This window comes from Pseudorca crassidens, chromosome 7 (assembly GCF_039906515.1).
Source record: "Pseudorca crassidens isolate mPseCra1 chromosome 7, mPseCra1.hap1, whole genome shotgun sequence".
In the NCBI taxonomy this organism is placed as follows: Eukaryota; Metazoa; Chordata; class Mammalia; order Artiodactyla; family Delphinidae; genus Pseudorca; species Pseudorca crassidens.
This window is the reverse complement of record NC_090302.1, coordinates 67954235-67970917: the sequence shown is the minus strand read 5'-3', so window position 1 is coordinate 67970917 and position 16683 is coordinate 67954235. Positions and strand designations below refer to the sequence as shown.

Genomic DNA, 16683 nt, shown 5'->3' with positions numbered 1-16683 from the left:
ATGCCAGAGAAAGACAGATACCATATGGTCTCATTTATATGTGGAATCTAAACAAAACCAACAAAATAGATACAGAGAACAGATTGGTGGTTGTCATAGTCAGGGGGTGGGTAAAATAGTTAAGGGGATCAAAAGGTACAAGCTTCAAGCTATAAAATAAGCAAGTCATGGAGATGTAATATACAGCATGATGACTATAGTTAATAATACAGTATTGCATATTTGGAAGTTAAATAGATCTTAAAAGTTCTCATCAGAAGAAAAAATGTTTTTAGTAACTGTATAGTGAAGGATATTAATTAGACGTATTGTGGTGATCATTTTGAAATATATACAAATATCAAATCATTATGTTGTACTCCTAAAACTAATATAATGTGAATTATAAAAATAATTCAGTTAAAAATTCAGCATCCAATAGAGGAATCAGGCTCCCTGACTTCAGACTATACTACAAAGCTACAGTAATCAAAACAGTATGGTAGTGGCAGAAAAACAAATATAGATCAATGGAACAGGATAGAAAGCCCAGAAATAAACCCACGCACCTATGGTCAATTAATCTATGACAAAGCAGGCAAGACTATACAATGGAGAAAAGACAGTCTCTTCAATAAGTTGTGCTGGGAAAACTGGACAGCTACATGTCAAAGAATGAAATTAGAACACTCTCTAACACCACACACACAAAATAAACTCAAAATGGATTAAAGACCTAAATGTAACACTGGATCCTATAAAACTGCTAGAGGAAAACATAGGCAGAACACTCTTTGACATAAATCACAGCAATATCTTTTTGGATACACCACCTAGAGTAATGGAAATAAAAACAAAAACAAATGGGACCTAGTTAAACTTAAAAGCATTTGCATAGCAAAGGAAACCATAAACAAAACGAAAAGGCAACCTACAGAATGGGAGAAAATATTTGCAAGTGATACAACTGACAAGGGATTAATCTCTAAAATATAGGAACAGCTCATAGAGCTCAATATCAAAAAAACAACCCAATGAAAAAATGGACAGAAGATCTAAATAGATATTTCTCCAAAGAAGATATACATATGGCCAAAAGGCACATGAAAGGATGCTCAACATCACTAATTATTAGAGAAGTGCAAATCAAAACTACAATGAGGTGTCACCTCACACTGGTCAGAAAGGCCATCACAAAAAGTCTACAGATAATAAATACTGGAGAGAGTGGAGAAAGAAGAATCCTCCTACAACTGTCAGTGGGAATGTAAATTGATGCAGCCACTATGGAGAACAGTATGAAGGTTCCTTAAAAAACTAAAAATACAGCTACCATATGATCCTGCAATCCCACTCCTGGCCATATATCCGGAAAAAACCATAGTTGGAAAAGATACATGCACCCCAGTGTTCATTGCAGCACTATTTACAATAGCCAAGACCTGGAAGCAACCTAAATGTCTATTGACAGAGGAATGAATAAAGAAGATGTGGTATATTTATCAATGGAATACTACTTAGCCATAAAAAGGAAGGAAATAATGCCATTTGCAGCAACATGGAGGGACCCAGAGGTTGTCATACTGAGTGAAGTAAGCCAGACAGAGAACAACAAATATCATATGATATTGCTTATATGTGGAATCTAAAAAAATTTATACAAATGAACTTATATACAAAACAGAAATAGATCCTCAGACATAGAAAAGAAACTTATGGTTACCAAAGGGGAAAGAGGGGGCAGGGATAACTTAGGAGTTTGAGATTAACATAAACACATACTATATATAGAATAGATAACCAACAAGGACCTACTGTATAGCACAGGGGACTATACTCAAAATTTTGTAATAACCTATAAAGGAAAATAATCTGAAAAATATGTATAACTGAATCACTTTGCTGTACACCTGAAACTAAATCAACTATGCTTCCATTAAAAAAAAATTCAGCATCCAAAGCTCTATTCCAGACTCACTAGATGAGAATTTGCATTTTTAACAAGATCCATAGGTGATTCACATTAAAGCTTGAGACAACCTTGCCTAGAGGGTTCTAGAAGAAAGAAGAAGGGGGTGAAGAGTGTTAGAGAGGAAGGAAGGAGGAAAGACCTATTTTTCTGTCTTTTAGGAAAAATAATCACTCAGCATGATCAGTGTGCATGTATATGCCCTTGAGTGACCTCAGTGATACAATGCAGAAACATCTCCCACGTGTAGCCAGATCTGTTCCCAATTGTAATTTCACAAACTGCCAGTAAGCCTTGAGGGCCTAGAAGCAGAGCTGCCTTGGGTGGAATGAGAGCTATCAGAAGTGGGCTTTTCCAGGTAGGAGAAAGATGATATCTCCCAGGCATGGGAGCAAGGGGGAGCTCATGCCTCTTTGACTAAGAAGCACATGTATTAGGTCACTGGAAATAAGGGGGGGTTGGTAGAGGCCCCAAAAGGAGCCTCCGGCTGAGCATATTGATTTGCCAGTGTTGAGCATCATTCCCAGGCTCACCTGGGACACAAATGGCTTATAAGTTGCAAATGAATTCTGTGGCCACATTTTCCCCAAATAACATTTCATCTTCATTAGAGATGACCACAGTGTGTTAACTTAATAGGATGTTCCAAGTGATTGTTTTCCAAATAACACACTTCAGGGTTGGGATGAGGGAACATGAATGCAGTAATGTGTAGATACCAGTTCCAATAAGTTCAAGTTGCCAACTGCCCCCAAGCATTCAGTCACACTATTTCATAGAGTTACACAAATAATTTTGAGCTGTGTGGTTGCTTTGGCATGTCCTCACAGGCCAAGCTTAATGGTATGTTTCAGATACTGACCATTCGGAAATTATGCCTGACCAATCAAAACAGTTATCCTACCAATTAGCACGGGCCTCTGACAAACCACAACAGTTGTTCCCACATAGTTGGTAGGTACCAGCTGATAATCAGTCCTGGCAGGCAGCTCTTAGATGCTCAGTAGGTCTCCAGTAAGTTTTGAACCCAGACTTTAGGAAAAACAGAGTATATACAATTATATCATTTCCCTCAAGCACCACACCAGATTTTTTTTTTGGTGCCAACAACATTCTAAAACAGAGAAGGAGTCAGATGATGAATAGGACAACTATGCTTTGTCTAAATAGAGGCCCTATCTACCTGCACTGGGCAAAATCTAGGCCTCTAATTACAAATGGGAGTTCCTGACTTGTGTTCAGTCCCACCTGGCCCAGAAACAATGACCTGGCCCAGAAATGATGACAGCACCGCACACTGCACCCTTGGCTGCTTCTGTCATGGCCTGGTGTGTGTCACAGCTCAGGTTTGCTCTTCCTAATGAAGAACCTGCAGTTTGTGTTGGTCTTTCTTTTCAGTTATAACTAAAACATAAAATTTCCTCTCCAAATGGAGAGTTACTGTGGTTCCTCCCTCCGTCCAGCTGAGCCCCCATTTATTCTCTCTCTTGAGCTAACCTGGGACTTTTTTGGTTAACCTCCAACAGGGAACGGAGAAAGGAGTTGCTGGTAGCAGCTAGGCTTCAACTCTTCTTGGCCTGGAACAATGGCTCTCTACCCTGACTGCACATTAGAATCACTTGGGTGGCTTCTAAAACATGCCCATGTTTAGATCCCTCTCCTGAGCAATTGACTTAGAGTCACTGGAGAAATTTCTTTAAAAGACCAATGTCTAGCAAAGACACCACCAAAAAGGAAAATTATAGGCCAATATCTTTGATGAATATAGATGCACAAATTCTCAACAAAATATTAGCAAACTGAATCCAGCAACACATAAAAAATATCGTAACACCATGACCAAGTGGGATACGTCCCAAGTTCACAAGGATGGTTCAGCATATAAAATCAATCAATGTGATAACACCACATAAACAAAAGACAAAAAACACATGAACATCACAGTAGATGCAGAAAAAGCATTTGACAAAATTCAACACCCATTCATGATAAAAAAAAAAAAAAAAAACTCTTACCAAAGTGGGTATAGAGTGAACATATCTCCAGATAATAAAAGCTATTTATGACAAACCCACAGACAATACAATACTCAATGGTGAAAAGCTGAAAGCCTTTCTGCTAAAATCTGGAACAAGACAAGGATGCCCACTCTCACTTCTTCTATTCAACATAGTATTGGAAGTCCTAGCCACAGCAATCAGACAAGAAAAAGAAATAAAAGGTATCCAAATTGGGGGGACTTCCCTGGCAATCCAGTGGTTAAGACTTCACCTTCCAACTCAGCGGGTGCAGGTTTGAAACCTGGTCAGGAAGCTAAGATCCCATGTGCCTCATGGCCAAAGAACCGAAACATAAAACAGAAGCAATACTTTAACAAAATTCAATAAAGACTTTAAAAATGGTCCACATCAAAAGAAATCTTAAAAATAAAAAGGTATCCAAATTGGAAGGGAAGAGCTAAAACTGTCATTATATGCAGATGATATGATACTATATATAGAAAACCCTAAAGACTCCATACAAAAACTACTAGAACTGATAAATTCAGCAAGGTAGCAGGATACAAGATTAACATACAGAAATCTGTTGCATTTCTTTACACTAACAACAAAATATCAAAGGGAATGTAAAAGAAACAATACCTTTTAAAATCACAACCCCCAAAAGAAAATACTTAGGAATAAGCTTCACCAAGGAGGTGAAAGACTTATTCGCTGAGAACTATAAAACATTAATAAAGGAAATTAAAGATGACTCAAAGAAATGGAAAGATATCCCGTGCTCTTGTATTGGAAGAATTAATATTGTTAAAATCGCCATACTACCCAAAGCCATCTACAGATTTAATGAGATCCATATCAAATTACTCATGACATATTTCACAGAACTAGAACAGATAATCTTAAAATTTACATGGTACCCTAAAAGACCTAGAATTGCCAAGGCAATTCTGAAGATAAAGAACAAAGCAGGAGGTAAAACCCTCCCAGACTTCAGACAATACCACAAAGCTACAGTAATCAAAACAGCATGGTATTGGCACAAAAACAGTGGATCAATGGAACAGAATAGAGAGCCCAGAAATAAGCCCACACACCTAAGGTCAGTTAATCTTCGACAAAGGAGGCAAGAATATAGAATGGGAAAAAGACAGTCTCTTTCAGCAAATGGTGCTGGGAAAGTTGGACAGCTGCATGTAAATGGATGGAGTTAAAACACACCCTCTCACCATACGCAAAAACAAACTCAAAATGGCTTAAAGACTTAAAACATAAGACACGATACCATAAAACTCCTAGAAGAGAACATAGGCAAAACATTCTCTGACATAAATTGTACAAATGTTTTCTTAGTTCCATCTCCCAAGGCAATAGAAATAAATACAAAAATAAACAAATGGGACCTAATCAAACTCACAAGCTTTTGCACGGCAAAGTAAACCATAAACAAGATGAAAAAAACCTACAGAATGGGAGAAAATATTCACAAACACTGCGACCAACAAGGGCTTAATTTCCAAAATATACAAACAGCTCATACAACTCAACAACAAAAAACAAACAACCCAATCCAAAAAATGGGCAGAAGACCTAAATAGACCTCTCTCCAAAGAAGAAATATGGATGGCCAATAGGCACATGAAAAGATGCTCAACATCACTAAATATTAGAGAAATGCAAATAAAAACTATAGTGAGGTGCCACCTCACACCAGTCAGAAGGGCCATCATTAAAAAGTCTACAAGTAACAAATGCTGGAGAGGGTGTGGAGAAAAGGGAACCCTCTTACACTGTTGGTGGGAATGTAAATTGCTACAGCCACTATGGAGAACAGTCTGGAGGTTCCTAAAAAACTAAAAATAGAGCTACAATATGCTCTAGCAATCCCAGTCCTGGGCACATATCCAGAGAAAACAATACATGCACCCCAATGTTCACTGCAGCACTATTTACAACAGCCAGGACATGGATGCAACCTAGATGTCCATCAACGGATGAATGGATAAAGAAGATGTGGCACATATATACAATGGAATATTACTCAGCCATAAAAAAGAAAGAAAGAATGCCATTTGCAGCAACATGGATGGACCTAGAGATTGTCATACTGAGTGAAGTAAGACAAAGACAAATATATGATATCACTTATTTGTGGAATCTAAAAGAATAGTATAAATGAACTTGTATGCAGAACAGAAATGGAGTCACAGATGTGGAGAACAAACTTGTGGTTACCAGGAGGGAAGGAGGGGGAGGGATAGATTGGGAGATTGGGATTGACATATAGATGCTACTATATATAAAATAGATAACTAATAAGAACCTACTGTATAGCATAGGGAACTCTACTCAATACTATGTAATGAGCTATATGGGAAAAGAATCTAAAAAAGAATGGATATATGTATATGTGTAGCTGATTCACTTTGCTGTATAGCAGAAACTGGTAAAACATTGTAAATCAACTATACTCCAATAAAAATTAATTTAAAAAACCCCAAAAGACACATGCACCCCAATGTTCATTGCAGCACTATTCACAATAGCCAAGACATGGAAACAACCCTAATGTCCATTGACAGATGAATGGATAAAGAAAATGTGGTGCATATATACAATGGAATACTACTGAGCCATAAAAAAGAACGAAATAATGCCATTTGCAGCAACATGGATGCAGCTAGAGATTATCATACTAAGTGAAGTAAGTCAGAAGGAGACAAATATCATATGATATCGCTTATATATGGAATCTAAAAAAACGATAGAAATGAACTTATTTACAAAACAGAAACAGACTCACAGACTTGAAAAACAAACTTATGGCTAACAAAGGGTAAAGAAGGGGGAGGGATAAATTTGGAATTAACAGATACAGACTACTATATATATGAAATAAATGGTCCCTATATAAATGACAGGGACCTACTGTACAGCACAGGGAACTCAACTCAATATCTTATAGTAACCTATAATAGAAAAGAATCTGAAAAAGAATAAATATATATGCACAACTGAATCACTCTGCTGTACACCTGAAACATTGTAAGTCAACTCTACTTCAATAGAAAATAAAAATTAAAAAAGAAAAAGCCCTCTCACCTGGCCCCAGCTGGAGAAGGCCCACTCCACACATAGCTGTTGGTTACAGGCCTGGGTGTCGACTGGCCGTTTGGCAAGCTGTGTGCACATGTCATTGGACACAGGAGTGGAGATCCCAGAGGCTTTCAGCTTCTGGCAGGTCACTCGGCGGGTCTGGACACCTCCCCCACAGCTCCGGGTACAGGCGGACCAGGAGGTCACCATCCACCTGGAAAGAGGAAGAAGAGTCAGGGCAAAGGGTCAAGCCTTGAGGAGAGGGACGATGCCATACACTCTCAGAAAAGGAGCCCCATGCATCTTCCTCTTCTCACCACACAGCAGCTAATTGCAGGACCATGTCTCTTTTCACAGTATATGCTTGGGGTGGTAGGCTGAAAATCCCCACCCCTCCCCGCCGAGATATCTATATCAAATCCCTGGAACTTGTGAATGCTACCTTATTTGGACAAAGGGTGTTTACAGATATAGTTAAAGATTTTGAGATGAGATTGTCCTGCATTATCTGGGTAGGTGTTAAATACCATCATGTACCCTTATAAGAGAAAGGCAGAGGGAGATTGGACATAGAAAATGAGGAGACAGTGTAACCACAGAGGCAGAGGTTGGAGTGATGTGGCCACAAGCCAAGGGACACTGGGAGCCACCAGAAGCTGCAAGGGCCGAGGAACTGATTCTCTCCCAGAGCTTTATGGAGGGGGTACAGCCCTGCTGACACCTTGATTTTGGACTTCTGGCCTCCACAACTGTAGGAGATTAGATTTCTCTTGTTTTAAGCAACAGTGTTTGTGGTAATTTGCTGTGGCAGCCACAGGAAACAAATACCCTTTGGAAATTGACTAAAAAGGCACATTGTGAAAGAGTTTTCTGAAGATCAGTTGCCTTTTCTTAACATTGGCCCCAAAAGCCGTGAGCTTGCAGATGACACATTCTGGGAAGACAGTCCTTTAGCTGGTTACGCTGCATTGCAGTTCTGGTACATCCTAATGGCATCCAAGTGTGGGGCAGAGAAGGGACAGTTTCCCAGGGAAGTCAGATCCAAACCTGGGTCGCCCCCTGACCCTGGAGGCAGTCTGGGTCTCGGTTCAGCCAAGTTCTGTCTGCTTGTACTCACTGTTTATTCTACGTCGCCTTAACCCACGTCTCATTTGATTTTGTTTAATCCCTCAGAAACCTACGAAGTTCCTTCCAGCTTTCTGGAGCAATTCCCACGCCCATGAGTCACAGTCCATAGGTCTTACACCTCTTTGAGGGCTGTATACGTGGTGACAGTAGTCGTTCTCAGGATGTTAGCTTCTAACTGCCATTCGGGCCCTCAGAAGTGAGACTGACCAGGACTGAGACAAATGGCTTTCCTCATAAAGCCAAGCTGTAAGCTGGGAAACACTCTGAAATCCTTGGTCTGTATACAAAGGTGGAGGGGTTCTCTTTGGATGTTTGTACCCTGGGCTAATCCTCAAAGAAGAGGGGAAGGGGGTGCAGTTTGGGGAAAAGAGTGAGAAAAAAATTTGGTGCTTTCCAGCCATTTAATTCCATCTAGAGAAAACAATTCGTTTTACTGCCTGAGAAAAAAATTTTTCTAAATGAAGTGGCTGAAACAGCTACCTGGGTCAAAGCGGGACTTCGCAGCGTTATTCAGACAGCCTACGAGGGCCACACTTGTTTGTGTGCAGAGAAGGGGGCTGACGTGCCCAGGAAGCCTGGTGGAGAAACCAAGCAAAGGTGAGCCTGTGGCCACTTCCTGGTCTAGTGGCGCCACATCTGGCTTTCAGGAGAGGTAAGTAGCAGGGACAGGGAGCAAATTCCTCCTGAATCTGGGTCTGTGACTTATTTAATTTGGTGGAACTCCTCTGCTCCATTAGCCCTGGAGAGAGATGACTGCGTGCAGATTTCCATCTCGCAGGAGCAGAGCCACTTAGGAAACAAGCAGACGGTGTTTTAAAGCCGCTGGGGGCACTGAAACCCAAGCAGACCCAGCCATTGTTTCATCTGCAGAAGTAAATAAGGCTGATTGACTCTGACCATCACCACAGCAAATCAAAAAGTCCCTGGCATGTCCAAGACCTCCTCTTCATTTCACACAGCTTGGCAAGGGCGGTCTTCCAGCCTCTCGTATCCCTGGTGAATGTCAGGCCTGCCTTTCAATCAACTTTTATTTCCAAATATCCATTTCAGCAATTTTTCAGGAGTTGGGGTGGGGGCTTTGAGAAAAGAGAGGTACGGGCTATGTTACAGTTCAGGAAGGGTATAAAAGGACATTAATCATTCCCGTGGAAACCTTCCCGTCAGCAAGTCAAACTGCTGATATTAACAAGTGTGTTTCATATTTCATTGAGGCTGTCCTGGTTTCAGCTGCTTCTTATGACTCAGCTGGCAAAACACGAAGCAGTTGCCTAAGTAGTGGATGAACATCCCACAGATAGGTAGTAAAGGGGCATTTCAGGACCCAGCCAAGTCTCCCCGGGCTCTGGGCGCCATGCTGGTGCCAACTCCAAGCCCCATCCATTATCCCTTTAGCTGCTGCCTGACGCTGGGTGGCAGGGGAAGGGTACCGCTCGGTGGGACTCACAGCTGCTCAAAGCTCAGGGCAGATGGAAGAGGCAGAGACTGTGGGTGTCATTCTGAGCTACATAAGGGACCCAAATGCAGAGAATGGATAGTTGGCCCTTGAACAACACGGGTATGAACTGCACAGATCCACTTATACTCGGATTTCTTTCACGAAATACCGACTACAGTACTACACCATCCGTTGTTGTGAAGTTGCAGATACGGAGCGCCGACTCTCAAGTTATAGGTGGATTTCTGACTGCTCGGGGTCGGCGCCCCTAACCTCTGCATTGCTCAAAGGTCAACTGTAAACCCAAAGTTGAAGCAACTATGGGAAATGGAAATTTATGTCCACTTTAGCAGAATGCAACCCTTTGTAGAAGAGAGGATAATATTTCCTTAACTAAATTGGAGTACTGATGAGCACAGGTATTTACAGCTAGAAGAAAGGGGAGGAGTTGGGGTATAGGCCAATAGTCACTATCCCCTAAACACTTCAACTGCAAACATGTTTCTTTTCTTACAGACCAACCACAGAGCCAGCTTCCTACTGCAGTGTGGGAGCTTCTCTCTTGCCAGGGCCTGGGATGCTCCTGGACCCTGAACAGACCCTATCAGGCCCTTGGGAAGCCTGGGCAGCCTTTAGCTGGCTGAATAGTGAGGGAAGAAACAGCGAAGGGAGGAGGCTCATCCTGAGGGATGTTTTCTGTGCAGTGGAGAGGCTGGCGGGCCCGGGCCTACAGGAAAGGACGTCAGGTCCCCTCACCTGCGCTTAATGTAGCTCTCTCAGTGCTAGACAAGGGCTGGCTATGAACTTGGCTAAAAGTCCAGGCCCATCCTTGGGAGTGGGCGGCCTGAGGCAGCATCCAGCGCACTCACCGGGAAGGGCAGTCTCTCCGGTTGCAGGCGATGGGCTGCACAGCAGGGCGCACCTTCCCTGCGCAGTGGGTGGGGTTGACCTCCGTGCTGTTCAGGAGACACCTCAGGCGGGGCTGCTGAACCCCTCTGTTACCACAGGAGGCTGAGCAGGTCGCCAGTCTGTCCACAGACCACCAGTAATCTATCACAGAAGGAGGATCAGAGGTGAAAAGAAGATAGCATCAATGCCCATGTTATTCCTTCAGAGTGGTGGGGTGGGGTGTGGTAGGAATGAGATGCTGTTATGAAGGAGGCTCTGCCCTGCGGTAGGCTCCATTTCCCGCCGATCTAGGCAAGTCACGTGGTCTCCAGGGGCCTCCGCCGGCTCATCCATAAAGTGAGTACAGTAGCTCTTATCTTGCCGTGCTACTGTGAGGACGGGATATAAAGAAAGTACAGGGCCTAGCCCGGTGCCTGGCACATAGAACTTCATCAGTGGCTGTAGCTCTCGTATTTTTTAACCTACTTCCTAAAGTACTCTTTCCTTCCATTAGTTTACCAGGAAGTGACTTTATTTTTCAACAAAGAGATATAAAACTATCAGAGGTACTTAACAATCATATTTAGAAGTCTGTACTGGAGTTGGACTTCGTATATGTTACAGAAAAACAGCCTATCCAGAGAGGCTCACTTTTCACGATGATGTCGGTCAGAAAGGCCATTTCTTTGGGTTTTCTATTTGGGGGTCTGGGACTGACTGGTAGGAAAGCTGTTAAAAATAACTGGGCTGGGGCTTCCCTGGTGGCGCAGTAGTTGAGAGTCCGCCTGCTGATGCAGGGGACACGGGTTCGTGCCCCGGTCCGGGAAGATCCCACATGCCGCCGAGCGGTTGGGCCCGTGAGCCATGGCCGCTGAGCCTGCGCGTCCGGAGCCTGTGCTCTGCAACGGGAGAGGCCACAACAGTGAGAGGCCCGCGTACCGGAAAAAAAAAAAAACTGGGCTGGTAAATTTTGAATGCTTATTTGCACTCAAAAGATTTGTGTGCTACAAATCTTGCAGATAGGCACTGCCTTCTGGTTTTCAGCAGAGAGTGCCCATCTGGCAAGAAAACGCAACATTGACTTTCCTGTGTGGAAAGTGAGATGGCGGTGGAGGCCTCAGGAAAATCTCCCCCCTTATGTGCTATTCTGGGATGAACTCTGTCCCTTCCCACGGAAACCTCCATTTTAGGATACGTGCAGTAGAATTTTGCTTTCCCTACAAGTATCACACATAGGCCACAGGTAGAACCAGTCTATGGAAAACTCAAAAGCCTCACGTGGTTTCTATAACAAGGCCAGTCTGGGCTCCTTTCCCACTGTTTTGGGCTCATTCACAACCCTTTCTTGGGGCCGTGAATGCCAGGCCCCACCCAAGGGCTCTCTGACCTGCCCAGGTGCCTGGAAGGTGAATGCATGAGCCACGCAGACTCCTCAGTCTGCTCGTGGACAGGCCACAGAGAAGGTGCCAGGAAGGCACTTGGCGTGTGACTGCAGCTGGAGACTTCTGGATGATCAGTGGTCCTGGCACCAGCCCTGGTTCTCCGAGGCAGGGGCAGTAACCACGTAGTTCACGTCGAGAGGTAATTTAAAACCAGCTCAACAGAGAAAACTTGTATTTTCTTAGTAGGCAACTTTGCGAGTATGTGTGTGTGCTCTCTACTAGTTAAACCAGCATAAAGGAAACACATTTGCTTTGCTATATGGTGAGATCTCCTTGGTCCTGAGCAGCAGTAACATGATGAGCAGAAGGGCGCATCTATGAAAGCAGCACTGACTTTTCTGGGTTCTGCTGAGATGGGGGTGGGTGGCTTTTCTGAAGAGCCTCACCCTATGGCAACACGGTTGGGCTTCCATTTGCACGTTCTAAGAACCACTGGAGATCAGAAATCACTTTGTTCTGCTGGAGAATTAGATTTCTAAGTAGACTCTCTTCTTCAAGAAACAAGCCTGGCACCCAACACCTGAAGGGCCTCTTACCTTGGATCACTAAAGAGGCCTTCTGGACGAGCATTCCCGCCTCATTCTGAGCAAGGCAGCTGAATTCCCCTTGAGACCCGCCACTAAGATTTGCAACGCGGAGAATCCGTCCGGCTTCCAAGATATGATGCGTCAGTCCTGTGGTATTGGCCACTGGCTGGTCACCGTGGAACCAGGTGATGTTGGGAGTAGGGTGGCCTTTGATGGGGCAGCCTAGAAGGAGAGGTGAGGAGAGGTAAGCCATGGATAAAGCCAATAAGGACACATTCCTGATGAGCTGTTTGACTGTTTCCGTGGGTTTTGAGGCCATACCTTTGATGTGGCTTCCCCATGGCATTTTTCTTATGTTTCCCATTCCCAAGCAAACGGGAGATGTTTTTATGCTCTGGATGCTTGGAGGGTGACTGTTAACTCATTCAATTAAAGTAAAAATTCCTGGGGAACACGAAGTACCTATTTTTGTCTATGTCCCTGTAATAACTTAAAAAAAAAGGAAGCAATTAAGATTTACTCATTGGACATTTTCTCAAGTTAATTAGTTCCTATGCCAGTTTTATACTGAAAGAAATCACTTCTTCAAATGCAATGAGTTGGGGGGAAAAAACCCCCCACGTACTATATAGTAATAGTTAGGAATCAAACTTTAATTGGTAAATGTCTAACGTCTGCCTCCATTTTACTCTGTGATTTTCAAGCCAAAAATTTTCAACAGAGACTAGGAAAACAATTTTAAACACTGATCTCATTTCTCTGTAGGTCAAGAACCTTGGCCTTCTGACAGCTCTTCTGACCATCAAGCCTGCATTGGACATGTACAATGTTATACTTATTACATAGTCATTGAGCCTATTTTGATACATTAAAATTCCAAAATATTAAACTGAGATACGGTGTCTACTCCAGCCTTTGTAGCATAGAATTAGTAAAATAAACTGATCACAATTATGAGAGAAAACTCATTACCTCTAAATTCGTACTTGCTGAATTTGCTGTTGTGACCCCAGAAACTTAGCTTCCAGAGGAGATTTATTTGGAGGTTTAAAATGCAAGATAAATCATTCAAAATTAAAGATAGTGGAGGTTTTCTATCAGTTCAGTTAAAAAATATCTATTTGGTGCCTAGTGTTCTGGGGACAGTAAAGCTAGTTAAGATTATCTTCTCTCTTGCAAGGAGATCCCAGCTGGTATGGGATGCAAAAAAGCACACTAATAAAACTGAGATATAAGGCAGAAGATGAGATGAGTGAGACACACAGATGGTCACAGATGGATGTGTGTGCCTATGGATCTGTACAGAGAATGGTTTTCTAACGTTGTTCTGTGTTCTGGGGGCAGCACTGTTAGAATTTTTATAGCATGGCAGCGTTAACACAGGAAAGGTCTTTAAGAGATGATCTAGCTTACTGCCAGAGGAGAAAACTGAGGCCCAGAGATGTTAAGAGACCTTCCCAAGATCAAGGGGGGCAGATCTTCTATCTGACTCACTGTCTTGTGTTCTTTCCCCCATACCTACTGCTTGTCTGGATAGACGCTAACACTTTACTTAGGCATCTTGATACCTCCTTCCTTTGTCTGCGTACTCCCTTCATTCCCTTGCCTTTTTACATTTTCACTGTGGTTGTATAGGTTGAAGAGGTGGGAACAGACTACTTTGAAGAAGGGCCCTGGAAAAACAATGCTAAAGTTGACCCTCAAAATTTCAGTATGGAATATCATGTTATAGGACCCAATTTTTCACTTCTCGCCCTGTGGACTCACTCTGCCATGTAACTTTACAGGGCCGTCCCATGATGGGTGGGCTTTACTTCCCCACCTCCTTACTTTAGGTTTGGCCATGTGACTACTCTGGCCACTAACAAACACTAACAATGAACAATCTGAAAAGGAAATTAAGAAAACAATTCCATTTACATGAGTATCAAAAAGAATAAAATACTTAAGAATAAACTAAACCAAGGAGGGGAAAGACTTGTACACTGAAAACTATAAAACAGTGCTAAAAAAAGAAATTAAAATCATAAATGAATGAAAAGATATCTCACGTTCATGGGTTGGAAGACAATTTTGTTAAGGTGTCAATACTCCCCAAAACAAACCCAATCCAATCCCTCTCAAAATCCCAATGACTTAAAAAATTGTTTTTGCATAAGTAGAAAAATTCATCTTAAAATTCATATGGAATCTCAAGGGACTCTGAATAGCCAAAACAATCTTGAAAAAGAACAGCAAAGTTAGAGGTCTCATACTTCCTGGTTTCAAAACTTATTACAAAGTTACAGTAATCAAAACAGTGTGGAACTGGAATAAAGACAGACATATAGACCAATGGCATAGATAGAGAACCCACAAATAAGCTCTTATGTATATAGTCAATTTTCAACATGGGTGCCAAGACCATTCAATGTGGAAAGGATAGTCTTTTCAACAGATGGTAATGGGAAAACTGGATTTCTACATGCAAAGAATGATGTTGGATCCTTACATTAAACCATATACAAAAATTAACTCAAAATGGATTAAGGACCTAAACATAAGAGTTAAAAGTATAAAACTCTCAGAAGAAAACGCAGGGGAAAAGTTTCACAATATTGGATTTGGCAATGATTTCTTGGATATGACACTAAAAGCACAGGTAACAAAAGAAAAAAATTAAGATATACTGGACATCATCAAAATTAAAAGCTTTTGTGTATCACAGGACACTAACAACAGAGTGAAAAGGCAGCCCACACAATGGGAGAAAATATTTACAAGTCATAGATCTGATAAGAGATTAATATCCAGAATATAGAAAAATTCCTACAACTCAACAACAAAAACCACCAACCAATTTAAAAGTGAGCAAAACACTCGAATAGACATTTCTCAAAGATATGCAAATGATTAACAAGCACAGGAAAAGATGTTCCACATCACTAATTGTTACAGAAATGCAAATCAGAACCAATGAGATACCACTTTATATCCATTAGGATGGCTATTATTAAAAGAAAAAAAAGAAAAAAAAAATAACTAGAATTGGTGAAGATGTGGGAAAATTACAACACTTGTGTATTGTTGGTGGAAATGTAAAATGGTGCAGCAACTATGGAAAACAATATTGAGGTCCCTAAAAGAAAAGTAAACATTAGAATTACTGTATGATCTAGCAACTCCACTTCTGGCTATATACCCAAAAGATCTGAAAGCAGGACTTGAATAGATATTTGTACACCAATGTTTATGGCAGCATTATTCACAATAGCCAAAAGGTGGAAACCCAGAGTTCCATCAACAGATGAATGGATAAACGAAATGTGATAAATATATATGATGACTATTATTCAGCCTTAAAAAGGGAATAAAATTCTGATACCTGAGACAACATGGATTAAACTTGAAAACATTAAGTGAAGGAAGCCAGACACAAAAGGACAAATATTGTATGGTTCCCCTTATATGAGATACCTAGAGTAGTCAAATTTGTAGAAGCAGAAAATGGAATAGTAATTACCAGGGGCTGGCGGAAGGAGGGAATGGAGTATTGTTATTATTTAATGGTATGAGTTTCAGTTTGGGATGAAACATGGATATGTTCTGGACGTGGATAGTGTGAAGTTGTACAACAATGAGAAGGTAATTAATGCCACTGAACTGTACACTTAAAAATGGTTAAGATAATAAGTTTCATGTTATGTATATTTTGCCATAATGAAAGAAACGAGGCAAAAGCTGCGCTGGGTACCAATTTCAATCCTAGACCTCAAGAGACCTGGTGAGTTTTTGCTTGTGCTCTTATGCCTTTGCCATCACTGAAGAAGAACATGCCTCGACTGGCCTGATGATCTCAAGGGGAGGATTAGAGAAATGTGGAGAACAGCCAAGTCACTCCAGCCAAACCCAGTTTAGATCAGCTGAACTAAGTAAGAGCAGTAAGAATAAATGATTGATGTTTTAGCCACTGAGTCTTGCATTTATTTTAATGCAGAACCTCTTATTTTTCAGGGGTTGGGTGAGGTAGCTAACTGATACATTTAGGGAGTAGGGGCTTCCAGAGCTCCTTGAGCCATGGATCCAAGGCTTCCAGTAGGGTGGAGTTTCTCCCTGTATACTGACCCAGCTCTCACCTAACCTGGATCTTCTCAGGTACTCCGAAGGAGCAGGCTCCCCACATGCTTCTGGTGGCATCTAGGCATCTATATGCCATGAGGTCCATGGTGGTGTCACTGTA

The 16683-nt window shown here is 41.8% G+C and overlaps 1 protein-coding gene across 3 annotated transcripts in view; it reads right to left on the bottom strand.

Moving 5' to 3' along the window:
* Positions 1-16683, bottom strand: part of ADAMTSL1 (ADAMTS like 1) — a 470685-nt gene that overhangs the window by 31905 nt on the left and 422097 nt on the right. For all 3 annotated transcript variants that reach the window (XM_067744472.1, XM_067744473.1, XM_067744474.1), the window contains 3 exons: positions 12474-12686; positions 10477-10657; positions 7051-7258 (listed from right to left, as the gene is read on the bottom strand). In XM_067744472.1, the coding sequence (XP_067600573.1) occupies positions 7051-7258; positions 10477-10657; positions 12474-12686 (602 nt within the window). The remainder of the gene's footprint in view (positions 1-7050; positions 7259-10476; positions 10658-12473; positions 12687-16683) is intronic.